The 23,980-nt window shown below is 46.5% G+C and overlaps 1 protein-coding gene across 2 annotated transcripts in view; it reads right to left on the bottom strand.

The window, feature by feature from the left end:
• ST13 (ST13 Hsp70 interacting protein) overlaps window positions 1–23,980 on the bottom strand; it is a 166,472-nt gene that overhangs the window by 102,680 nt on the left and 39,812 nt on the right. For both annotated transcript variants that reach the window (XM_086958365.1, XM_086958375.1), the window contains exons 4-5: window positions 4,172–4,242; window positions 3,520–3,586 (exon numbers count right to left, since the gene is read on the bottom strand). In XM_086958365.1, the coding sequence (XP_086814491.1) occupies window positions 3,520–3,586; window positions 4,172–4,242 (138 nt within the window). The remainder of the gene's footprint in view (window positions 1–3,519; window positions 3,587–4,171; window positions 4,243–23,980) is intronic.

The raw sequence follows: 23,980 nt of genomic DNA, 5'->3' as shown, positions 1-23,980 counted from the left end.
TATCGCCTCGACGACGAGCGCCGACGCCTGTGGCTTCTCCTTCGTTGCCGGTAGCTTGACGTTCGACGCGGATGACCACGAAGACGCCGTAGAGAGTGCTTTCGACGGAGGCCTAACCAGGCTCCTCTAAGTCGACTCTTCACGCCATCTCGACCCGAAGCGCCGGGGAGAAGGGGAACACACCGTCGTCACCCCTCTCAATTTAGTAGTCGATGCAATCGACGCAGACGGAGACCGGGACCGTTGGCTGGTCTTTCTGCCTCTGGGGAGCCCCCCAGAGGCCTCAGCAGAGGCAGAGGGAGCCTTCCCAAACCCACCTGCAGCCGTCTCTCTTCCAGGCCTTGGAGCCTAATCTTCAGCCTTTCCCTCAGGGTCCTTGCTGAGAGGTTCTGGCAGATGTCACAGTCTTCAGGGACATGTGCCTCAGGGCGACAAATAATGCAGAAGTCGTGTGTATCAGTCTTGGCCTTCTTCCTTCCACATTCTGGGCATTTGTCGAAAAGAGCAGGCATTTTAGAGCCCTAAAAGCCTGACAAACACACAGGAGAGAAGGGAAACACCAAGAATATAAACTGCAAACACTTATCAAAAAAGTGAACTTCAATCCAATATAAACCCTTGAAAAAGGGGAGAGCTCAATGCCAGGGTCCTGTTAGCAGGAGCTGGAAAAAAGAACTGAAAGTAAAAGGGACCTGCTGTGCATTCTGGGATACTGGGAGAAAGTTCTGGAAAGTTCTCTTAAAGGCACAGTATCCTATTTAATCCACATAATGGCAGCCTATGGGGCTTGTCTGTCCATGCCTTCCTCTCTATCATTCCAGAGTCTTTTACTGGTAGAGGCAAGTTTCTCTATGGAAGAAACTGGGCAGGCTGTGTTGTGTGTGGTTTTGTTTGGTGGAATTTCTAGTTGAAGTACTGGACAGTGTAGCCTGTGGATATAGGCTGCATTATTGGTCTTTAAATTCTCTCTTAAGTGTCTTTGCAGTTTCTGCATGATTTGACAATTTAAGAGATTATTTTTGATTGCCAGGGTCCACGCACATGGGCAGGACTATTCACTAGATTATGACTATACACAGAGATCCCCTAATACAGAATTATAGAATCCAATGTGGGCTCACTGATGTGTATTTTTGCTAAGAATTCTTCAGAGCTGGTAAGATTTAACAAGTCTGACGTGGGCTCAGAGACTAGTGTAATTTTGTCTTGTTTGTTTTATATGTAATTCCTTGTGAGCCTCGAGATAAAGTCAATCGTTTGTGACAGTAGTAATTTTTTTAATGTACATAACATTATACAATGTATAATACGACTACACAAAGTGACTCAGACTGATCATATGATTTACGATATAGGGTAAGTGTTGATCAATTTTGCATGTGAATATGGTTGCTTAAGCAGCAGTTTTGACGCTTGATTACACGTGGTTAAATTGATGTACAATTTTTTCATTCAGTACCTTGTTTAATACCTTTGATCTTTCAGTTGTGTAATGGCTGTATTATGAGCTAATTTAAAGTATGGTGTATTCAAGAAAAGATTATAAGATATACTTAAGTGTAATTGAACGCAGAACATTAGTTTGTGAAATCTACTTAACTTTAGGGGAGCCCACAGACCATTAAATTACTCTGATCAGATGATAGACTGGAGGAGGATCGGAAAGAATGGGGCCCCCCCATGGGTAATAGGTCTCTGCATGTGTGGGGGGAGGGGGGGGGGGGGGATTGAGAGGATAGATGGGGGGGTGGGGGGGGGAGAAGGATGATGTGGGTGGATGGAGCTGAAGTCGAGGGGGGGTGAAAGTTCATGGGAAAGACATACAAAATGTATAGCCCCGTACCCTCGGAGATGTACCTGCTGATGGCGCAGTGAAAATAAGTTGTTTAGCAGCCTGGCTGGCAACCACTCAAAATGGATCAGACGTAAGGGTTAAGTTGGAAAATATACGGCAATCAAACGGCCCTGGGGTTCCTCATTGGGGTTCTGTGACTGCACTGTACTTAACGTTGGTGTGAAGTTTACCTTGTGTTCCTTTTTGCCTTGTGTTTATGCCTATAGGATGCAAACCTTTGTAGGAATAAAATGGTATACATATGTGGAGCTAAAGTGTGACAATGTAATGTTTATTAGGTTTCGTACTACACAGCATTTTGTGATAAAGAATGCACACAAAAAATACACTGATCACTTTTGGTTACAGGGAGGGTCCACTCTCCTACTCAAGACTTCTGGACGCCTTTCGCTATCAGCACATCACAACATTTGCTGCAGCGTATGGTTTGTACATGGAGAATGGTTTATATAATTGTTTTAACTAGTGATTTTGATACATCTGGATTATTGCAAGACTGCTGAAATATTTGGGAATATAATACATACAGATACCTTTTTAATTTTTATGGTGGTTTCAGGTCAAACTGACTAAGGAGGCGGTTCAATGTGTTATGTTCATCATATATTGAAATATGTCCTAATTATTGTTCTAGCCCTGATTAGTCGAATGGTGTAATAGCCTACAGAAACAAACCATGTGTTGGAAATTGAGGGGTGGAAACGAAAGAATTACTGATAAAGCACACAAGACTGAACATAAAGAAATTGACTATTAGTTGCCCTTTGAGTGCTTGAGATTTCTTTTCATCCAACCTGGATTGGTTAGAGAGACCACACTGGTATCTCCCACCTTGGGGACTGGGGATTCCTGGGAAGGCTCACAAAGTTTTTCCAGGCCCCCCAGGGGGAATTTGGGCATCTCAAGGCCTCATTTTGCAGAAGTGTCATGTTCCAAGAGTGTGCCACTTGCAGTTGCAAGAGCTGTCGGAGGGTAGCCCGCTAGAGGTCCAGGTTCTTTTGTCCCCGCTTGGCCGAGTAAGTATCTCACTTGTATACCGTTTATTGGTCATTAATTCACCAGATTCCTTCGAAGCCCTTCAGCTAAATGGGAGGGTTGGGTTGGCCAACTGGACGATAGAGAATGGATGGAATCCGGGGGACTCCATGAGAGCTGGTCATTGCTTCTCATTTATGTTTGATCCAACTGAAATTTCTGCATGCCTTATATTTTGTCCCGCAGGGACTGGTGGAGGATGGGTGCACATAAACCTGAGAAAAGTGAAGTCAACTTTCCACCTGCAGGAATGGCAATTAGACTATACAATTACACCTCCAACTCTGAGGAGGTGCACTAAAGGTCATTTCTGCCAGTTCGTGACTTACAATATTCACCCCATAATTTCCCAGCCACAGTCAGCATTACAAATAGTGAGATCAAACACCCCCCACCTCTCCCTCGAAATACTAATTAGTTTTGTAAGTGAAGCATTTGACCCTGCTTCTAGAGAAGGTCAGGCTGTGAGCAAGACACTGCAAACCGACAGAACAATAAGCAACACTCTTTTGTTTGGGGCTTGAATCAATATCTGACCCCCCAGTCTTGCAATGTTTACTAAGAAAAAAAAACACATGGCTAGGAAAGTTGCACTGGCATCTTAACAGCCCAATATTTTCTCCACTAACCTTCTCCCAGTGCATCAATTGCCTCAGACTTCTTTTCATTGGCCTGGTCCATCATTTCTTCTGTTACCTGAAATGAAGCAAAATATTAGTGGGGGCTCCTGTTTAACATGCAGCAGAAAAGAAAAGTGAAGAGGTGTGGAACAACTGAAATCTGACACAGGCCGAACTCAGTTGTACGTAGGGATAGAGGGCAGAAGCAGCTCCAATCTAAAACAATGAGATAGTTAAGAATGGGTGACATGAAAAAACGAATATCCACAACAGGTTAGCTTTGTAGCAGGTCAGCAAAATGTATAACACCAAGAATCAGCCAGACCTTGGGAAGCATGGGCCTGCAGTATCTATAATATATAGTAGGGTTAGCTCTGTTGCCAGCGCCTGTAAACGTCTATGTAACCTCCCTCCGAGTGTTTTACATCTAAATTACCTGAGAATTACCACAACTACTTGAAGCCTCTGTTTAAATCAATGTTCACAGGAATATCAGCGAGACATCAGTAAGTGCTAAATAAGCCCTCCATGTTCCCAAGAGATAGATATACAGAATATATATATATATATATATATATATATATATATATACACACACACATATACATATACATACATATTATTGCATACTCCAGAAATATCAAAACATCAGTGTTTTTACCTCTGCGCTGTCATCTCCCATCTCTTGAGAATCCTCAGTGTCTGGGTCGATCACACCCTCATTATCAATTTCTGCAGAAAATAGACCACAATGCTTGATAAATCACTTTGTTATCACAGGACATTCATACTCTACCTGAACAACCTATTGCTATGCAAGCTATTGGAAGCTTAAAGGGTAAAAACAGAGGAGGAAAGTGTTTAAGGGGGAGGAATGAGGCCAGTTTGAAAGGTGCACAATGGTTGCAGATTACACTAGGATGAGAGAAAAGTGAGCACGCACTCTGAAGACTGTATTGTGAATGCAAGCCACTTGTGAAAAAGGCAACCTTATGCTCATTGTTTCCTATGCAAGAATTTACCTTCCTCTAATCTCACCTTAGTCAAGGCGCCAGCAAGATTGCTTTTTGCACTCCAGAGGCAGAGTATGATTAAGTGATTAAGAGAGACCAGGATTTAAGCATCAACTCGCCTCATCTTTCACCAGAGTAAGCAAAAAAGTCTAAACCATAATCCTTCTGTTTCAGAAATACTGAGTGCACGCAAGTAAACCGCCTGTACAAATCCTAAAATTGTGTTAGTTTTCAGACAAGGTGAATATTTACAAATATTAGAAGCTCAATAATAACGAAAAGGTGTATGCCATGTTACAGGTTACTTCATTACCTCAGGGAGTGGCATGGCTCTGTATCATATACAACTGGCAGAACCATTTAAGAAACAGAAGTAAATAGTAATGTTCATTGGCAGTGTGACTGCTAGTCACTATCTCTGGTAGCATAGGCTGGATTGAGTCGCTAAACAATTAATTCGACTGAAAACAAGCAAGTCTACATGGGACTAGCCTCAAAAAGACCAGAGTGAAACACCTCACACATTCAGCACTCTGAGTTCTAAATCAACTAACGAGAGGAAAGCAATCGGTACCTATTTTGACTGTAGCAACAAACTTATTCAGTGAGAATGTTTGAAGTATAACAAGCATGAACAAACACTGCACAGCAACAATCCTGTGAAGTTTTGTGGTTGGATGAAGGCACCAACAACAAAGAGCAACATAGGGGCACAAAGAAGGGCGACACAGGATTAGTAGCTAAGCAGCTGTTCCACTAAAGCTTCTGAATCACATCTTCACTGGTAGTCATAATATTTCTGCATTTACTGCTGTGGGTTTGGTATGTACAGGTAAAGGGCGCTCAAACAGTGCGGGTAAAGTATGGGTGAAGATAGTGTAGGACGGTGCAGACAGTATAGAGGAAAACCCTATAACCTCTAACTAGTGTTCAGGCAAGCAATGCTAGAACACCATAGACCGTACAGACAATAACTGTGCACACGTCAAATGAACAATTATATAAACTTATTTTGCGGGACAAAAGAAGATGAAGCTGTTGATTTGAAGTAAGCTTTATCAGGTTCTCCTTATAGAGTATGGACGCCAGCCGACACGTGTTTCATCAAACAGGACGAAGCCTGTGACTCATCAGGGCTGGATTGGTGTGACGGGGTCATCAACTGTGAAGATCGAGTAGTGGAGTACGACGGAAAAATAATAATCCGTGTGCTGGGCTTCGGCAGGATAAAGTATGGCGGGAGCAGTCGGGTACAACTGTCGTCCGGATTCGTATAAGCATGGAAGCAGGGTCGCTTCTGTGGTCTGTAGCTGTTCCTTATAATATTTCTGCATGCCCAGATCCTAGGACACTTTAATTTCACATAATTCAAAAGAGTTTATCCAGTAAAAAATGCAAAAAACATCATATCCTCGGAGTTTAAAATTTATTAGAACATATTGACGTGCTCAAGCTCAAGAAATGCTGGAACACTAACTTGTAGCTTATGAAAACTATAGACAGCATGAAGAAAGCAAAAAAAGAAATCTGAATTGTAATACACACCAAAAAGGAGATATAGATCTAGATATAGATATAAAATATATATCAGTTTGTATAGTATGAGTTTAATGGGATTTAACCCATCATTTGAACAAGTCTTAGGATAAACGTTTTTTTGGGATTTATCCTGGTATTTTTAAACATGAAATGTTTTTTAACAATGATTTTATACAAACATGACTATATATTTATATATATGTACCTTGTACTGATTTCGGGTGTTAAAAAATGTATAGGAATCAATGATAGTCTTGTTTAATTGTTTACTCGAGTGGTGACCCAATCGATAGTAGCACTTTAAATATTCACTACAAACGATGATGCGCTGTCATGTGATCAAGGCTTTGTGCCGAAACGTTATGGCGACAGCTGAATAAAAAACAGCATCTGAATTACCTGGTCCGTGTCCGCTTCTGAGGGCGCCATCGTGGGAGGACGATCGCACAAGGGAGACGGAGGTCATACATATACATATACATATATACACAACCCCCTTCCCCCACCCCCTCGGCGTCCAATTGGGTCATCAAAGGGCAGCTTCCTAGACTAAAGAATGCTGCGATCTTCGTAGACTTTTCTTTTTTCGTCTGAATGATTCAAGTTCATACATTAAGGATATTACTGATTTTATTAGAATTATCCAGGAAATTGTGCGGGAAGGAAACTTCCTACACTTGACATCACAAGCTTGTACAAGTCTATATCGCCCTAGCAGCGTATCCAGGTAGTAGAATTTTTTCCTTAAAGGAAAACTATTGCAAATTTCAGGAATATAATACGATATCACAAATGATATCTGTTTCAACAACAACATTTTTCTGTTTTCAGGGCAACTGTATCGACAAAGGCAAGGGACAGCGATGGCCACATGCTTCAGTCCCAGCTATGCTAATTTATTTGTGGGCTGTTAGGGAGAAGCATGTGGTCTGGGCAGATCTCAATGATCATTGGGTCGAAAAGGTGGCCTGTAGGTAGATCGAATATGCTACTTACCAGTATGCCTCTGTTCTTGGCATGTAGGGCTGCTGACATTCATATCTGTGCAAAAATCGCCGCCTAGTGTTGGGTCCGGATGATTGCACATTGTTGTCCTGGAAGAGTCGAAGTATCACAAGATAGGTGGCTCCTCCCCTGGACTACAGTGCGCATGGGCATCCACTCCATCCTCAGATTGTTTTTTGGCCATTGTGGCCAAGATGGAGTGTAACACCGTAAGTGATGACCATGCTAAGAGTAAGTCCGAGTGCTGCAGCCGCTACAGGCGCCAGGGAGGAGGGCGGGCGATATGAATGTCAGCGGCCCTACATGCCAAGAACAGATGCATACTGGTAAGTAGCATATTCGGTTCGAGGCATGTGGGCTGCTGAATTCATATCTGTGCATAGAATATACAGCTTTCCCTCCATTAGCGGCGGCCGCCTGTGCCAGCTGCAGCAGTTTGAAAAAGTGTTTTTAGAACAGCCTGCCCTACAGCTGCCTGCTGTTTGGAGTGCACATCTACGCAGTAGTGTTTTGTAAATGTGTGTGTGGTAGACCATGTGGCTGCTCTACATATTTCTTCTAAAGGAATGTTTCCAAGGAAAGCCATGGAGGCCCCCAACTTTCGTGTGGAGTGGGCTCTCGGGGGAACCGTTAATGTGCGCTTGACCTGATGGCAAATCTGAATGCACTTAACGATCCACCTGGCTATACCCGCTTTGGAAATGGGGTTGCCTTTGTGTTGTGGCGAAAAGGCAACAAACAGTTCTGTTTTCCTAAAATCTTTTGTCCTATCTATGTAGTACATTAGATCTCTTTTGACGTCTAGTGTGTGGAGCATTCTCTCTGCCACTGACTCAGGATTCTGGAAGAACACTGGCAGCTCTATAGTTTGACTGATATGAAACTGTGAAACCACTTTAGGCAGAAACTTAGGGTTAGCGCGGAGTACCACCCTGTTGGAGTGAGTCTGTATTAATGGCTCCTGGATAGTTAGTGCCTGAAGTTCACCAACTCGTCGTAGCGATGAGATTGCTATCAAGAAAGCCACTTTCCACGTCAAGAATTGAATCTCCCATGAGTGGAGAGGCTCAAAAGGTGGACCCATCAGCCTGGTGAGGACCACGTTTAGGTTCCATACAGGCGCTGGTGGGTGTCTGGGAGGAATAACTCGTTTGAGTCCCTCCAGAAAGGCTTTGATGGCAGGCACTCTGAAAAGCGAGAGATGCTGCCTGTTCTGGAGATAAGCCGCTATTGCGGATAAATGTATACGAATGGAAGCATAGGCCAGATTGCATTTGTAAAGATGTAACAAATGATGTAGTGAGTAGATGCATCTAGCGGGTTGATGTGGTTGGCACAATAAATGACAAACCGCTTCCATTTTGCCGCATAAAATGCTCTAGTGGTGAACTTCCTTGCCTCCCTTATGATATCCATACAGTCAGGAGGCAAGTTGAGGTAGCCAAATTCTAAGACCTCAGGAGCCAGATCGCCAGGTTGAGCTGTTGGGGATCTGGATGCTGAATGTCGCCATGGCTCTGCATCAAAAGCCTGGGTGTGAGGTGCAGCCTTTGATGCTGTACCACGGAGAATTCTAGAAACGTGGTGTACTATGGTTGGCGTGCCCACGTTGGAGCGACCAGGATGAGTCGAGTGTTGCTTCAGCTTGCGTGCCACCAGTGATATTAGAGGTGCTGGGGGAAAAGCGTACGCAAATATGCCTGACCAATTCATCCATATCGCATTTCCCTGCGGCTGTGGGTGTGGGAACCTGGCGGCAAAGCTTTGGCATTTTCCTTTGTGGCGAACAGGTCTATCTCTGGATGACCCCACTGCTGGAAGTACTGTCGGAGTACTGATGGATGTATCTCCCACTCATGCATTTGGTGGCTGTACCTGCTGAGCAGGTCCGTCATCTGATTGTTCTTGCCCGGGAGGTGTTCCGCCATGAGGAAGATGTTCCTCAGAATGGCCCACTTCCACATGCTCCGAGCCAGATGAAGACAACTGTGGAGAGTGTGTACCTCCCTACTTCTGTATATAGTACATGGCCGTCATGTTGTCCGTCCGGATCAACACAACCTTGTTGCACAGATGTACCTTGAATGCTTTCATCGCCATGAAGATAGCCATCAGTTCTAGAAGGTTGATGTGCATCTTCCTCTGCTGTGCTGTCCATAGTCCCTGCACTGTGTAGTGGAGTACATGAGCTCCCCATCCCTGGAGAGATGAGTCAGTCGTCAGAATAATCTGTGGCACAGGCTACTGGAACAGTCGGCCCCTACAAAGGTTTTGTAGATTCCACCAATGCAGAGATGTGTATGCGCGACCGGTCACCAACACTAGGTCTTTCAACTGTCCGTGAGTCTGATTCCACTGACGTGCTAAGCACTCCTGAAGCGGACGCATGTGTAGTTTCGCGTGCGGGACTATGAAGATGCAGGAGGCCATCATGCCTATCAACTGCATGAACACTCGTGCTGGAAGCGAGTGTTGTGGTTTGAATTGTTGTATCAGCAATTGCATGCTGTTGATCCTCACTGAATTTGGATGTGCTTTGGCTGCCAGAGTATCTATTGTCGCGCCCAGATACTGCCGTACGTGGGCGGGATGAAGGTGGGACTTTTGATAATTCAGTGAGAACCCCAGATCGTGAAGAAGGTGAATGGTGTGGGACATGTGGGCGGCACATTGCTGGGCCGACTTTGCCTGGATATGCCAGTCGTCCAGATATGGGTAGACGTGAACGTTCTGTCTCCGTAGGTGTGCAGCCACTGTCACCAGGCACTTGGTAAAGACGCTGGGCACCGTCGTCACTCCGAAAGGGAAGACCTTGAACTGATAATGCTGATCCTGAATGGTGAACCTGAGGTATTTTCTGTGTGACGGGTGTAGCGGTATATGGAAATATGCATCCTTCAGATCTAATGTTGCGAGGAAATCTCCCTGACCGAGTAACGGTAGAACCTGCAGTAATGTGAGCATGTAAAGGTGTTCTGATAAAATGTACTGGTTTAGGGGCCTGAGGTACCCGTCCTTTATTGGGATCAAGAAGTACAGCGAGTACACCCCTGTACCTTTTTCTTCCACAGGCACGAGCTCTATGGATCCTTTTTGTAGCATGACTACCTCCTGCTGCAATAATTGCAAATGCTCTGTGGACATAGGACGGTGTCTTGGGGGAATGTTGGGTGGAGTGGATGTTACCTCAAGACAATAACCGTACTGGATAAGCTGCCTCACCCACCTGTCTGTAGTGATGGATTTTCAGACCGGCAGGAACTGTTGCAGTCTCCCCCTGACCGGTGTGGTATGGTTGGGGGGCAGTGACATGACGTCACTGTTCGTTAGTGGCGGAGGATCGGGAGCGGTTTCCACGACCTCTGCCCTTGGTGCTGTTTCTACGATAGCCACCCCTACTCAGTTTGGTGTAGGTGGTCTGCGTGCCTCTTTTACTGTATTGTGTCTGCTGGGACAGCTGGCCTCTGGAAGTTCCTCTATTGTTGGAGCGACGAAAGGAACCACCACTGAACTGCTGCGACTGTAGAGCCCCCATAGACTTTGCAGTCTGTGTCCTTTTTTATTTTTTCCAAGGTGGTGTCCACCTCTGGGCCAAATAAGTGATCAGGGTTAACAGGCTGATTTAGTATGGTGGTTTGTATCTCGGGCTTGAAACCGGAGATTCTCAGCCAGGCTTGTCGCCGTAACATCACACTTGTATTAATTGCCCTGGCTGCGGTGTCTGCTGCGTCCAGCGTACACTTAATAGATGCATTTGATATAAGTTTCCCTTCTTGTATTAGCATCTCTGCTGCCTCCTTATACTCATCTGGCAAGTGTTGTAACAGGGTTTCAAGTGTTGTAACAGGGTTTCAAGTGTATCATAATGAGCCCTGTCATATCTGGCTAAGAGTGCCTGTGTGTTGGAGATGCGCCAGATATTGGCCGCTTGAGCCACCACCCTTTTCCCTGATGCTTCTAGCACTTTAGATTCTTTGTCAGGGGGAGAAGCATCACCCGTTGTTTCAGCAGCGTCTGTCCAGGGTTCAGTGTGATCTTCAGGATCAGTGTCTACAGGATAGCTGTACTCCTCATTGTCACCCTCCCCTGCCTCCACATCTGAGTATGTGGGTGAGATAGGGGCAGTGTCTTGTCCATGTGGTGTTATAGGTTCAAAGAGCAGAGGCGACGTAGCAGAATCCCTCTTTTTCTTTAATGGAATTTTATATGACTCCATAGGCTGTTCAGGGGCGATCTTTAGCTTGAAAATAGAAAGTCTACCCGTCTCGGCGTCGATGAATTGCCTTGACTGATCTTCAGGCAGAGGCTGTCGATGCTTGGTGGCCACCTCCGCAGTTGTAGGCTTCGGCCCCACGGACATTTTCTTGGTCGCTTCGACGGCCTTAGGCACCACTTTCAGCGGCAGTGTGAACTAGATGGGTGCCGACGAATTTGAAGGTTTACTGACCGGCTTCGGGGTGGAGTAGCCTTTGGTCCGACAGTAGCCTTCTCTTTAATGCATTTCAGTGAGTCCGACACCTGCTTCGAAAAGGAGGCGGATGGCTGGGTTGACTCGACGGGTTCCTTCGAGCCACCGCCTGGTGTGGACTCGAGGCCTGTACTGCTTTTAGCCTGGTCGGGTCGACGCTTAGGATCGAGAACCTTCTGAGGTCCGAGTCCCTTATATGGGTCGACGGCCTTCGGCGCCGACTTCTTAGGGTCAACGTTCTTGACCAGTTTCTTCGGTGCCCCAGTCTTCGGCTCGACACCATTTAGTGACCTCACCGGGGTCGATAACACTTTTCTGCTTTGTCGGTGCCGATGGTTCAGAGGTCTTCGAACCGACCAAAGCAATACGCACTTTAGGTTTCGATTTAGCGTCCAGTGCTTTCGGTTGTGTAGACACCAATGCTTTCGGTTTAGATTTTGATCGGTCAACCGATGGCTCGTTAGAAAAGTCCGTAGCCGGGCCTTGAGGCGAGGCTGTAGAACCAAGTGTACGATCTTGGGTAAGGCCATGTGGCAATCCCTCGACCTGAGCCTTATCGAGTGTTTTGGTTACGGCCCCCATACCAACAGCTGGGCCTAGCTCCTCGCTCGAGCTATCTTCCACGGCCGCAAAGGCCTCATCGTCGTCTCCTACCTCGTCATTATCGAACATTTCCACATCTGCGTCGTAATTGGAGTCGATCTCCGATGCAGGATCAGACAGGTTCTCTTGAATTTCCTGCTCGATTCCCTCATCTTCCTCGGCATCGAGGATGTTCACCGGGTCAGGTGCCGTCTGCTGGGCCTCCTTCCACGCAGCGGGTCGAAGGTGAATTGTCTTCTTGGAGCAGAACCGAGAACAAGCCATACAGCTGGCTTCATCGTGATCCGGAGACAGGCACTTGTTGCACACCGGGTGGACATCGATGTGAGGATACTTGGAGTTGCAAACGGGACATCCCTTGAACGGGCTCCGTTCCACGATGGATCGTCGATAAGGCCTCTGGCGTCGACCGGGCCTTCAGTGTCGACAAGCCACGCGGCTCCTCTTGATGTCCGGCTCGGGGACAGAGCTGGAACAAATACTGGTACCGATCGCAAAGACCATATCGACGATAACTAAAGGCCTTTTGGCCAAAGAGAAAGTTTATCGATTCCGAACTTGAGTTAACAAATAGACATCCGAACCCAATGGCGGAAAAAAACAATCTGAGGATGGAGTGGATGCCCATGCGCACTGTAGTCCAGGGGAGGAGCCACCTATCTCGTGATACTTCAAAGACTCTTCCAGGACAACAACGTACAATCATCCGGACCCAACACTAGGCGGCGATCTATGCACAGATATGAATGTCAGCAGCCCACATGCCTCGAACACAAAGATTATTTATTCATCGTTTGGGAAGGATTACATGAGGAAGATTAAAGATATTGCAGTTTTGCATAACAATTTAAACTTGCAATTCAGCAGCTGTATTAGTGATACAGAAGTCCCCCCCTTTTTTTTTTTTAGACTTTAGGCATTTGTTGAAGACAATTTATTACTCACAAGACTGTACAGAAAACAGACAGAACGAAAGGCTACAAACAGATTTGAGACCAGTGGGTACTCGAAAAAAGTCATTAATGATGCGGCTAGAAAGGTGCACACAATAGACAGGCAGAAACTATTGATTCCCAAACTGAACCTCCAGCCAAACAGAGAGAGGAAGGAGGCGATTTAGTGACAACTCGATTTAGAATCGCTCTACAGAGTAAAGGAAGTCTGCCAAGTAGTGAAACATTGGGGTATCCTGAAGGCTGATCCCTTCATTGATCTACACTACCCCCCAGTGCAACACACAGAAAAGGCACGTTACTTAAAGGTCTACTAGTACATAGACACTATACGGATAAGGTAATGGAGAAACCCAAGGTTGCCGGATTTGTACCTTGCACTAGAAGCAAACGTGCAGGAGCAGCAGCAAGATCAAAGAATTTGAGGTTCTGGGTAAAAAAAACAATGAAACAGATTACAAAGATTCTTAATTGCGACTCAAGTTTTTAGGTCTATTGTTTGGTATGCCCGTGCAGCAAGAGATACATAAGAGGTATGCTGCATCGAGCGAAGAAAGGGGTGCTGGAACACACTATGGTTATAACAAAGATGAAACCTACCCACTGGACAGACATTTTGCTGTGAAGCAGATCAGTGACAGTAAACAGCTGCATTTTTTCTGTGTGGACCAAGTTCCTCAGACAGAGAGGGGGGGGGGCGCACACTGGGTATTAAAACATTTGTGGCACACACTTTTTTAGATTTAGGACTTTAGATTAAAATTTTTACCTTGTATCACTTAAGTCACTTCATGGTCAGGCATGATCACTTTGGGAGCAGTTTTGCCCAGGAAACCTAGGCCCATTCAGGGCTTAATCACAAAGTTGAATATGCAAGAAAAAATAAAAATAGGCCATACAGGTCTTTATAGGTATGCTACAGCCAAATTTAAGATTGGCTGTAATGGACATATGATTGTACCTTAGGTTCTATGTGGAGAGAAAGCTCAACAATGTGCAGGAGTACTTTCTATTCAACCTGAGTAACTTGTTGGGGCAGGGCAACATAACCGTTCGGTAAGTTTAATCACGATTACTTTCACCATCAGATTTTAATAGGATGTTTAGATGCAATCAAACTTCATTCAATTTGACAAGCAAATCATAAAAGCAAAAATAATGAATTTGATAAAATATCAAAGGAGAAATACATCATTTAAGTAGAATACACAAAATTATTAAAATGATGCTAAATACAATAAGCAGTGCAAACAAATAGGTAAAGAAACAAACTGGCAACTCAGTAAATCTAATAGTGTACGTTTCTTGCTAAACCCATTATAGACGCAAGATAATCACATTTCCATCCTGCAAGAAAAATAAAGTGCATGTGCAAAACCACCATAGATTGCGCGACACAATAATACACTGTATCAGTAGATTGTTTCGCAACATTATTACACGGGCAGGGCGAAAGGCAGTCATGCCAACCACCTTGATTAGGAAAAGCTATCAGAAGGTACAGAATGCTGAAGCGAAATCAGGTTAAATGAAATAAAATCTTTGTTGAGGCTCCAGGGTTGCATCCGTTTAGTAGAATAATGAACATTGCCCATACTAGGGCACACCAACCAGTGGTGTGCCCAATCCCCAGACGGCGTTGGAACATACTGAAACTGGACGAGTTTTTCCATCTCTTGTCGTCCGACCCACTAGATACAACTGGGTCGGCAGATCAGGGCTATGATGGCTTTTGCGACTGGGTAACTAGGGCATTAGATTCCCTCATACCTATTGTTCTGTGTAAAACGGGGGCTAGGAATTCCAGCCCATGGTACGATGATTAGTTACGGGCACTTAAGACCACATGTAGGCGTGCGGAGCGGGTCTGGCGCAAAACTTATGATAACGAGAAAAAGGTTTTGTATTTGGCCACTGTGAAACTCTACCATCGGGCAGTGTGCAGAACCCGCGCTGCCTTCTATGCCTTGCAATTTCGGACCAGCTCAAACCCCTCCAAAGCTATTTTTAAGGTGTTGAAAGATCTTACCGCCAAAAAGGTGACTGCGACCTACCAGAGCTCCGTGGAGCACTGAAAATTTGGCGGATTTCTTTTTGGAAAAGGTTAATGCCATTTATCGGGCCTTTCCGTCGGCTACTCCACCCGCCGACACACCTCTTAAGCCGCTGACATCAGAGGAGCTGCATTCTTTTCCGAGTCTAACACCTGAAAGCCTTGGTAAACTGGCTCACCAAGTGAAGTCGGGGTCCCCGGCGGATCCGCTTTGTCCGGCCTGGTTTAAAGACTTAGCAGCACATGACATCTCACCATTATGTTCTCTGATCAATACGTCGCTGACATCCAGCGTAGTGCCACTGAAGTGGAAACAGGCCATGGTTCGGCCTATTCTCAAGAAGCCTAACCTGGATGGCAGCAAGCCCGAGAATTATCGGCCAATTTCACTCCTGCCGTGGCCTGCCAAGGTGATAGAGGCGCACGTCAACGCGGTCCTCTCGGAACATCTACTTCAAGCTGATGTCCTTGACATGACGCAGAATGGATTTCGGGCAGGGCATAGCACGGAGATGGCCCTACTGTATATGGTGGAGCACTTACACCTCCGTGCTCGATGCGGGTCAAACGGCGGCGCTGGTGCTATTAGATCTGAGCGCCGCCTTTGACACCGTTTCGCACCCCATCCTTCTGCGTCGTTTAGAGGAGACTGGAGTCACCGGCCTCGCTCTCCAATGGTTCCGGTCCTTTTTAGCCAATCGGGCCTTTAGCGTGACCGTCCCGCCGTTTCAGTCCAAATACCACCTGTTGGGGCTGGGGGTTCCCCAAGGCTCCTCGCTGAGTCCTACGTTGTTTAATCTATACGTAAGGCCGCTAGCTGAGGTTGTCAGGCAATGGGGTATGACAATGGTGTCATACGCCGATGATACCCAGCTAGCGGTCACGATCAGCGGGGATGCCGATGTGGATGCCCCCAGATTCCAACAAGGACTGCGGGCGGTCGCCGGCTAGATGACGTCCAACTGTCTCCAGCTGAACGCTAGTAAGACCGAGGTCATGATTTTTGGCAAACAACCGGAACTTTGGGGAGAGAGATGGTGGCCAGTGGACTTGGGTCTTACACCCACCCCAGTTTGAGCTTAAAAACCTCAGGGTCTGGTTGGATCCTTCCCTTGCGTTTGTCTGTCATACAAAACGCACGGCGGCCTGTTTCGGCATCTTACGGGGGCTTCGTCCCGTGCTTAAGTTTTTTGATGCCTCTACTAGGCAACTCGTGGTCCAAGCCACTGTCATCTCTAGGCTGGATTACGCGAGCTCCCTATTAGTAGGCCTGAATCAGGCACAAATTGGGACACCTGCAGCGGATTCAGAATGCCGCAGCAAGAGCGGTGGTAGGGCTACCTCCCATGCCCTACTTCTAGTACCCTGCGCTTGCTGCATTGGCTCCCGGTGGCTCAGCGGATTCGGTTTAAGGTCCTCTGTGTTGCCTATAAAATACTCAAGGGGTCTCCGGCTAAGATTCTGTCTAAACTCCTGGTTCATTACATCCCAGCCCGAGCTTTAAGATCTGCTGATCTAGAACTGGCTGTTCCTCGTTTTAAGCGGAGCAGGGCCGGCGGACGTTCCTTTCAAGTCCGCGCGGCGGTGCTTTGGCATTCCCTGCCCCCGGCGATCCGCGCCCTCTGGGATCTGCTCTCCTTTCGCCGGGCGGTGAAAACCTTATTTCCCTAGTTTTAAATTTTCTGCTTTATTGTTTCCGTTGTGTTGTGCTGCTGCCTTGTCGGGCGCCAGGACGCTCCTTTGCTGGAGCATCTGTGCGCCTAATAAAAATGCATAACATAACATACTCCAGGCTCTTCGCTGATTTAATTGCTGGTTGTGCCGTGCACGGACACTATAATCTAAAGCCTTTAATAGAAATGTAGCTTCGAGACGGCATATTACAGGGGTCATTAAAGAACTCTATTACACCCAATACGCTAAATGCAAGTTTCAGATAACCAAGCCAGGAGATGATCTCAGTATTGGTGATGGGAAGACAATTCATAATAATGGATCTTGAAAAACCTAGCTCCAGTGTATACCAGATTTTCACCCATAACAAAGGGGCAAGTCCAATAGGATCCATAACGTACTCGAAGGCCCAGATCAGAGTTGCAAAAATATGTTGGTACGCTCTTCGGGACCATCAAAAGCTTTCTAATAAAGTTAATTATCCAGTAAGTGGAGCTTTGCACAATTGATAAAACCCCACACTCTAGCCCCATAAAAGGCAAATGAGAGGCATTTAGTTTTGTAGAATGTGGTAATTTCATTGACAGGCTTAGGCTCCAATCTTACTGCAAAACAAAACAGGGGCTCTAGTTGTTTGCAGTTCCCCAAGGAGCAGCAAGGAATCCCACAGTAATTGTGTGTTAAAAAGAATCCCAAGATAGGAAGAAAAAAATTACTTTATTGGATTGCACTGTACGGTAAAATATTTCAACTTTGACGACTTGGGGCCACACACAATATAGTATGGCTTTTTATGGTTCTCTTTTAAGTCCAAGAAAGACCAAGTCTATATAGGCATTTAAAGATCTCAGTTCATAGCGGTCCTTGCAAAAAGAACAAAACAGGCGATGGACCGAATGTGGATCAATGTCACACATTCATCCCAGTCAAAAGATCTGGGCCCAAATCCATCGTTTTTTTGCACTCCACACCACCCTGGGTTAGACAATGGCGATATGCAAATCAGTTCTGACCCTGTGCCCCATGGGAACAGTCCAGTCCGAACTACAAAAGCCATGTCCTTCCCAGAACGGAATCAAGCATCCGAGGACCGGACCGGTTTCGAGGTAACACTTCTCATCAGCCCGGCTAGCTTGACTCCAGTGGTGTGGAGTTCCTGGGACTCACGTCTGAGCATCCCCAGCGCACTTATGGCGGTATTGCAAACAAAACAGGTGATGGACCGAATGTGGATCAATGTCACACATTCATCCCAGTCAAAAGATCTGGGCCCAAATCCATCGTTTTTTTTCTGGGAAGGACATGGCTTTTGTAGTTCGGACTGGACTGTTCCCATGGGGCACAGGGTCAGAGCTGATTTGCATATCGCCATTGTCTAACCCAGGGTGGTGTGGAGTGCAAAAAAACGATGGATTTGGGCCCAGATCTTTGGACTGGGGTGAATGTGTGACATTGATCCACATTCTGTCCATCACCCGTTTTGTTTGCAATACCGCCATAAGTGCGCTGGGGATGCTCAGACGTGTGTCCCAGGCACTCCACACCACTGGAGTCAAGCTAGCCGGGCTGATGAGAGGTTACCTCGAAACCGGTCCGGTCCTCGGATGCTTGATTCCGTTCTGGGAAGGACATGGCTTTTGTAGTTCGGGCTGGACTGTTTCCCATGGGGCACAGGGTCAGAGCTGATTTGCATATCGCCATTGTCTAACCCAGGGTGGTGTGGAGTGCAAAAAAACGATCGATTTGGGCCCAGATCTTTGGACTGGGGTGAATGTCTGACATTGATCCACATTCTGTCCATCACCTGTTTTGCTTGCAAAAAGAACAGCATCTCGATAAATATTCGACAATCTAGACTTTTTGGGAAAAACTAGACCCATTTTCAATAGATGGGCCTCTAAGCCATTTGTATAAAAAAAGAAATAGAAAAGGGGTCACTATACAGCCCTGACGGACCACAAACGTAGAGGCAATTGAATCTGCTCTCACCATCATTGCCGGAGCGTATTTTCACCGTAGTATTACAATGTAACCTACACAGGACAATAAGGGGAGTCCTTCACCCCCATATTCCATAATCTGTCACGACTGACAGTATCAAACACACTAAATAAATCCATGAAGGCTAGATGTAAAAAGCACTGTATGGAACCTTAATGTATTTACACACGATCAGTGACCGATTCAGGCACTTTTCCGTCCTGCCCACTCCCAGTCTAAAACCATATTGTTTTAGAAAGCACCTTTGTCGAGGACCGCTCTTCTAACCGAGAGGACCCTGCCCAAGACTTTTACTGTTGCGTCTATTAGAGATATCAGCTGGTAACAAACCGGGTCCTTCCTGTCCCCTTTCTTAAAGATAGGGACCACTGTAGCGTCTCCATTAAGCAGGCAGGGAACCCGTGATAGAAGCCCTAAAGATATATATATTTTTTTCAGACTAGGCACCCAGAGTTTGGGTTTATCCTTTAACAGGTCAAGGGGAAACCCATCCAGGCCGGGCGCTTTGAGGCAGATACCATGAGTTATTGCTGCCTCCACCTCCTTAACATATACTAATTAATCAAGCAAAGTGACATACTTCTGCTCAGAATGTAAGGCTCCGTTTAAGGTGTTGAGATATAAATGTTAAATGTCGTATACTTAAAAAGCGCACAGCTGCCCCAGCAACGGGGCGTCCCAGCGCTGTATACCCCTGGGGAATCCATCCTGGCTTTCCCTGTGAGATGGTCCCTCCTGGGCATCTCCAAGTTGAAGACAAGCATCCCCGGCGCTGATGGGGCCGTTAGTAGAGATTAAGCAAGCTATTGCCCAGAGTTGCTGAGTGGGACCCATGGTTGGAGATGGCCCAAGACCCTGCCGCGTCGGGAATCAAACCCTGGTCCCGGGCCGACCTCTGCTTCCGGGTCTGCCGCCTCTAACCAGTGAGCCACACCACATATGTGAATAGTGTGACACCCAGGTGCCTCCTGGTATCAGAGAATCAAGTTTTTGGGCAGTTAATGGCTTACAAGAACTTTCTCAAGTCCTTAGAGTCCCCAGGAGCCACCAGATCAGACCACTACTGTCCTGAGATCCATCTTTCTATGGGCAATAACCGCCTTAGATTTCTTTCTCAATGCCCCGGCTAGCTCTTTATTAAGGGGAATAGTATTTAGGGCTCTTCTGAACTCTTTATGGACCTTTGTACAATAACTACTGAACCAGCTATCAGGAGGGACCAGTTTAGTAGAGCATCTGACTAATCGGGCTGATGACAGATAGCTGAACAAAGTGTCTCAAAATCTTAACAAGGGCAACAGGCATGGATCCACGTGTCAAACACCTTTACATGAGGGCAATATTGTCACTCAAGATTTTATACTCAATCCTGGGAATTTACATGTTCCCATTTCAGCCATAAACCTTTATTCGACTTCAGGTTTCGGGTCGGCAAGTCTAGTTTAAAGGAGGCCACTAAGCGATTGTGGTCACTGGCGCAATTTGGTAAGATTTTTAAAATGCTGGGGGAGACTACAATAGATGCTGCATAGAAACAAGTTGGTTTGTGCTCTCACGTCCTAATCCCACGAAAGACAGATAACACAATCATATGAAAGAATCCGGTCATGAGAAATTAAAATACCATTTAAGTCGTCCCCATAAGCAGAGTGAGAAATTAGTCATACATTCTTTATTTTCAACCCAGCAAACACTTGAACTGCTAAAATCTACAGTTAAAATCACCAGCCCAAAGAATAGATAGCGGCCATCTAGAAATGGCTCTTACTAATTTCCTCACTTAAATTATTAGCAACTTCAGAATTTCTTTGGTCAAAAATATTATAATAAAAATTGACAACTAAAAAATCCACAATATTAAGACCAGAGAGTAAAAGCAATTGATACCAGGAAGAACATATTAAATTTAACCTTCATCACATCACATTTAACTGATGCAAGCACTGCCAAGCCACCCTTTGCCCTCCCCAAAATAGTAAGGATTGCCAGAGTACGTTAGGAACAGAAACCGTTTAGATGAAAATAGTGCACATCCCAGGTCTCTTGTAACAGAATTAGATCATGACCTGACAAAACCCACCCTATCTCCATTTCCCAGCTTCGTCCGAATTCCTGCAATGTTCCAAAACAGCAACGCCAATGAGTGATCAGGGTTTCCGGTCCTCTGGGCACCAGCAGAAACCACTTCATTAGCGATTTGGTTCCCTCTAGCTTTTCTTCTTAAATCCGAGGGGTACGTCTTCCCAATACAGTGGTCCCGGATCTCCTAAATCTTTTTAGAGTTAGGTAAAGCTAGTTTGGCCTCCCTGTCAGCTGCATTATTGAACAGGTGGCTTATAGAAATATCCCAGGGGTAGTGCAGTAATGCCTGTTAGAATTAACAACCTCTCCTCACGATGCCTTAGCAGCCTTCTCACTGTTAATGGGCAACGAAAGTTCACTACCAGGCAATCTCCTCGGATAGTCAGATGCATTTTAACGAATTTCCCCAACGCTCTCATCAAGTCAAAGCCCCAGCCTTCCACAAGGTAGCTCTTAATTTCGACAATTGGACAGGTAGGGGCACCTCAACGTTGGGTCTTTTCATTTGGTACATAACTGGTAGGAAATGACTGTCTGGGCTCTGGGAAGCCGGATTTATGCATTGCTTAATCTCTACCAACATAGCCTGTTTGTAACTCCTGCGGAACTATGAGAACTTGCCCCATTCGCATCTTTTACTGGACAGTCCATCTCCGTGGAAGCACCCCCACCCCACCCCCCATGGGGTGCTGCTGCTGCAGACATATCCCTCTGCGACCTTCCTGTGCCGCCCCCCCCCCCCCCCCCCCCCCCTCGGACTTCTTTCAGCCTTGATGGACAATCTTCGTTCAGTCACAGCAATCCCGTTAGAAACGAAGTCAATGGCTCTCAAGCATTGTGTTCATGTTCGTGGGCCTATATGGTAGCAGAGTGTACGCCATAGTCATTGCCTTACGCTTGCTCATGGTGCACTACAACAATGCCCCTTAGTCGGATTGTTATATAATGAAAGGGGTGCCTCTGCACACCGTCTTTTCACCAGCAGGCTATGCAGGAGTATGAACACGGATGGGCAGTGGAGGTTAGTAGTAAAAAAAAAAGCAATAAAAAAACCTGAAAACCGAAAGGGACGCACGCCAAGAATGCAGTTCAAGAGGGCAAACTAAAGCAGTAACTGTGATGGAAATTCACTTACCCAAATCTTGATAAAGCCACCAAAGCCCCTCCACCATGTAGCTGGAACTCCAAGTTTTGTGCAGTTTAGATTTTTCCACCAAAATGCTATGTCTTACAACACCGCATTAAAGCAGTGAAGATGGTAGAGAAACCTATGACGTAACAAAACTTAAGGGGGGTCTCCTATAAAGTGCATGCAGGGGTGGAGCCCCCACGCTCTGAACCAAGTCAGAAGCCCTCAGGCCCACCCGTGCACAGTACTGGATGGGCCCCCCTGGAGCTCAGCCCTTGTGGGAAAACAAACAAATATTGGCATAGCCAATAGGTCTCGTATTTGGGATCTTATCAGTGTTTAGCCATGCAACAGTTGGTGTTGTTGCCCCAAGGATATTCTGCTGCATAACTAAATACTTATAAGGTCCAAAAAGCGAGACATATTGGCTATGCCAATGATGGTTTGTTTTTTGTTGCTGTTCTGTTTAAGTTGCCAGATCTACAATAGCTGGACATGGTTTTTGTTTAACAGTTCTTTGCATCAAATGAACTTGTGAATGTTGTTTCCATTCTGGTTGTAGGAAGCAGTCATTGCCGGTGGTGTTTGGGCTGCCCATGCGCCGAACCTTGCAGATGAGAAAAAAGCCTGGTGCAGGCGCAATTTACAAGTGTGGAGTGAGTGAGCCCAGGCAGCATGACCCACTCACAGGAGTTCATGCACTGCACCTGCATACTCAGCATGGTCTAAGGAAACTCTACCCACTCCCTCCCTCCCAGGCATCGAACACATATTTACCAAGACACTGAGAAGAGCCTGCCTGCTGCACTGACGGCTGGTGGTGTGTGCACCTGGTGAAAGCATGCACCAATAGCTGGTTGTGTGTGTGCCTGGTGGGGAAGCGTGCACAGACGGCTGGTGGTGTGTGTGCCTGGTGGAAAAGCTTGCAATGACAGCTGGTGGTGTGTGTGCCTGGAGGAAAAGCGTGCACTGACGGCTGGTGGTGTGTGTGCCTGGTGGAAAAGCGTGCACCGACGGCTGGTGGTGTGTGTGCCTGGTGGAAGCATGCACTGACAGCTCGCGGAAGTGTGCCTGTTGGAAGCGTGCACTGACGTGGTGGTGTGTATGCCTGATGGAAGTGTGCACTGGCGACTGATGGGGTGGAAGCAGGAGCATTCACAGCAATAGAAGACACAAATGAAACTGATGAAGAGGGAGGGGGAGGATGGGGGGGGGGGTGCGAGCAGAGGAGCCCGATTACAGCAACAAACACACAGATGGCAGCTGTCAGCAGAGGAGCATTCACAGCCATAGAAGACACAAATGAAACTGACGAAGAGGGAGGGGAAGGAGGGAGGGGAGAGTGCGAGCAGAGGTGCCTGATTAAAGCAATAAAAACACAGATGGCAGCTGTGCACGTGCTCGTGAACGCAAGCTGGAGGCTATCAAAAGCCTTTGGTGGCACTTTTAAAAACCACTCACTAAAGGTCTCGAAGAGACAGCATGCGCTATCTCAGGAGAGACCTAAAAAGGGAAAGGCTGCGCTATGTCCTGTACCCTTGGTGCTCGGGTCCCATCACCGCCCTGCCGTAGACCCCTACACGTCTGCACGAGTAAGCCGGGTGCACAGACAGCAGACAGGCAGGGTAGAACAGCAGCCGTGGCAAGTTAACCAACAAAGAACGCCGCAAGGCATCAAAGGTCCCAGCCGAGCCAAAGTCATGTTATACCCCCACTACCACAAAAGAGGACAATGTGATTTCCAACGCACAAGGGGGGGGGGGGGGGGGGGGGGGGGTGATCTTGTGATGAAAGGGCTGATCAGCCCAGTATCCACTGCTTTCCTGAGCAGTGCCCCATCCGTGCAATGTCAGGCAGGCACAAGCACAGCTTCAGGGTGGGGGGGGGGATTGTATTTGGATGCATTTTTTCTTAAATTGAATATTTGTTGACTATTTAATTTATAATGTG

The sequence above is a fragment of the Lissotriton vulgaris genome, chromosome 1_1 (genome assembly GCF_964263255.1).
Source record: "Lissotriton vulgaris chromosome 1_1, aLisVul1.2, whole genome shotgun sequence".
Taxonomy (NCBI): domain Eukaryota; kingdom Metazoa; phylum Chordata; class Amphibia; order Caudata; family Salamandridae; genus Lissotriton; species Lissotriton vulgaris.
The sequence above is the reverse complement of the archived record's forward strand: the minus strand, read 5'-3'. Positions and strand labels throughout refer to the sequence as shown.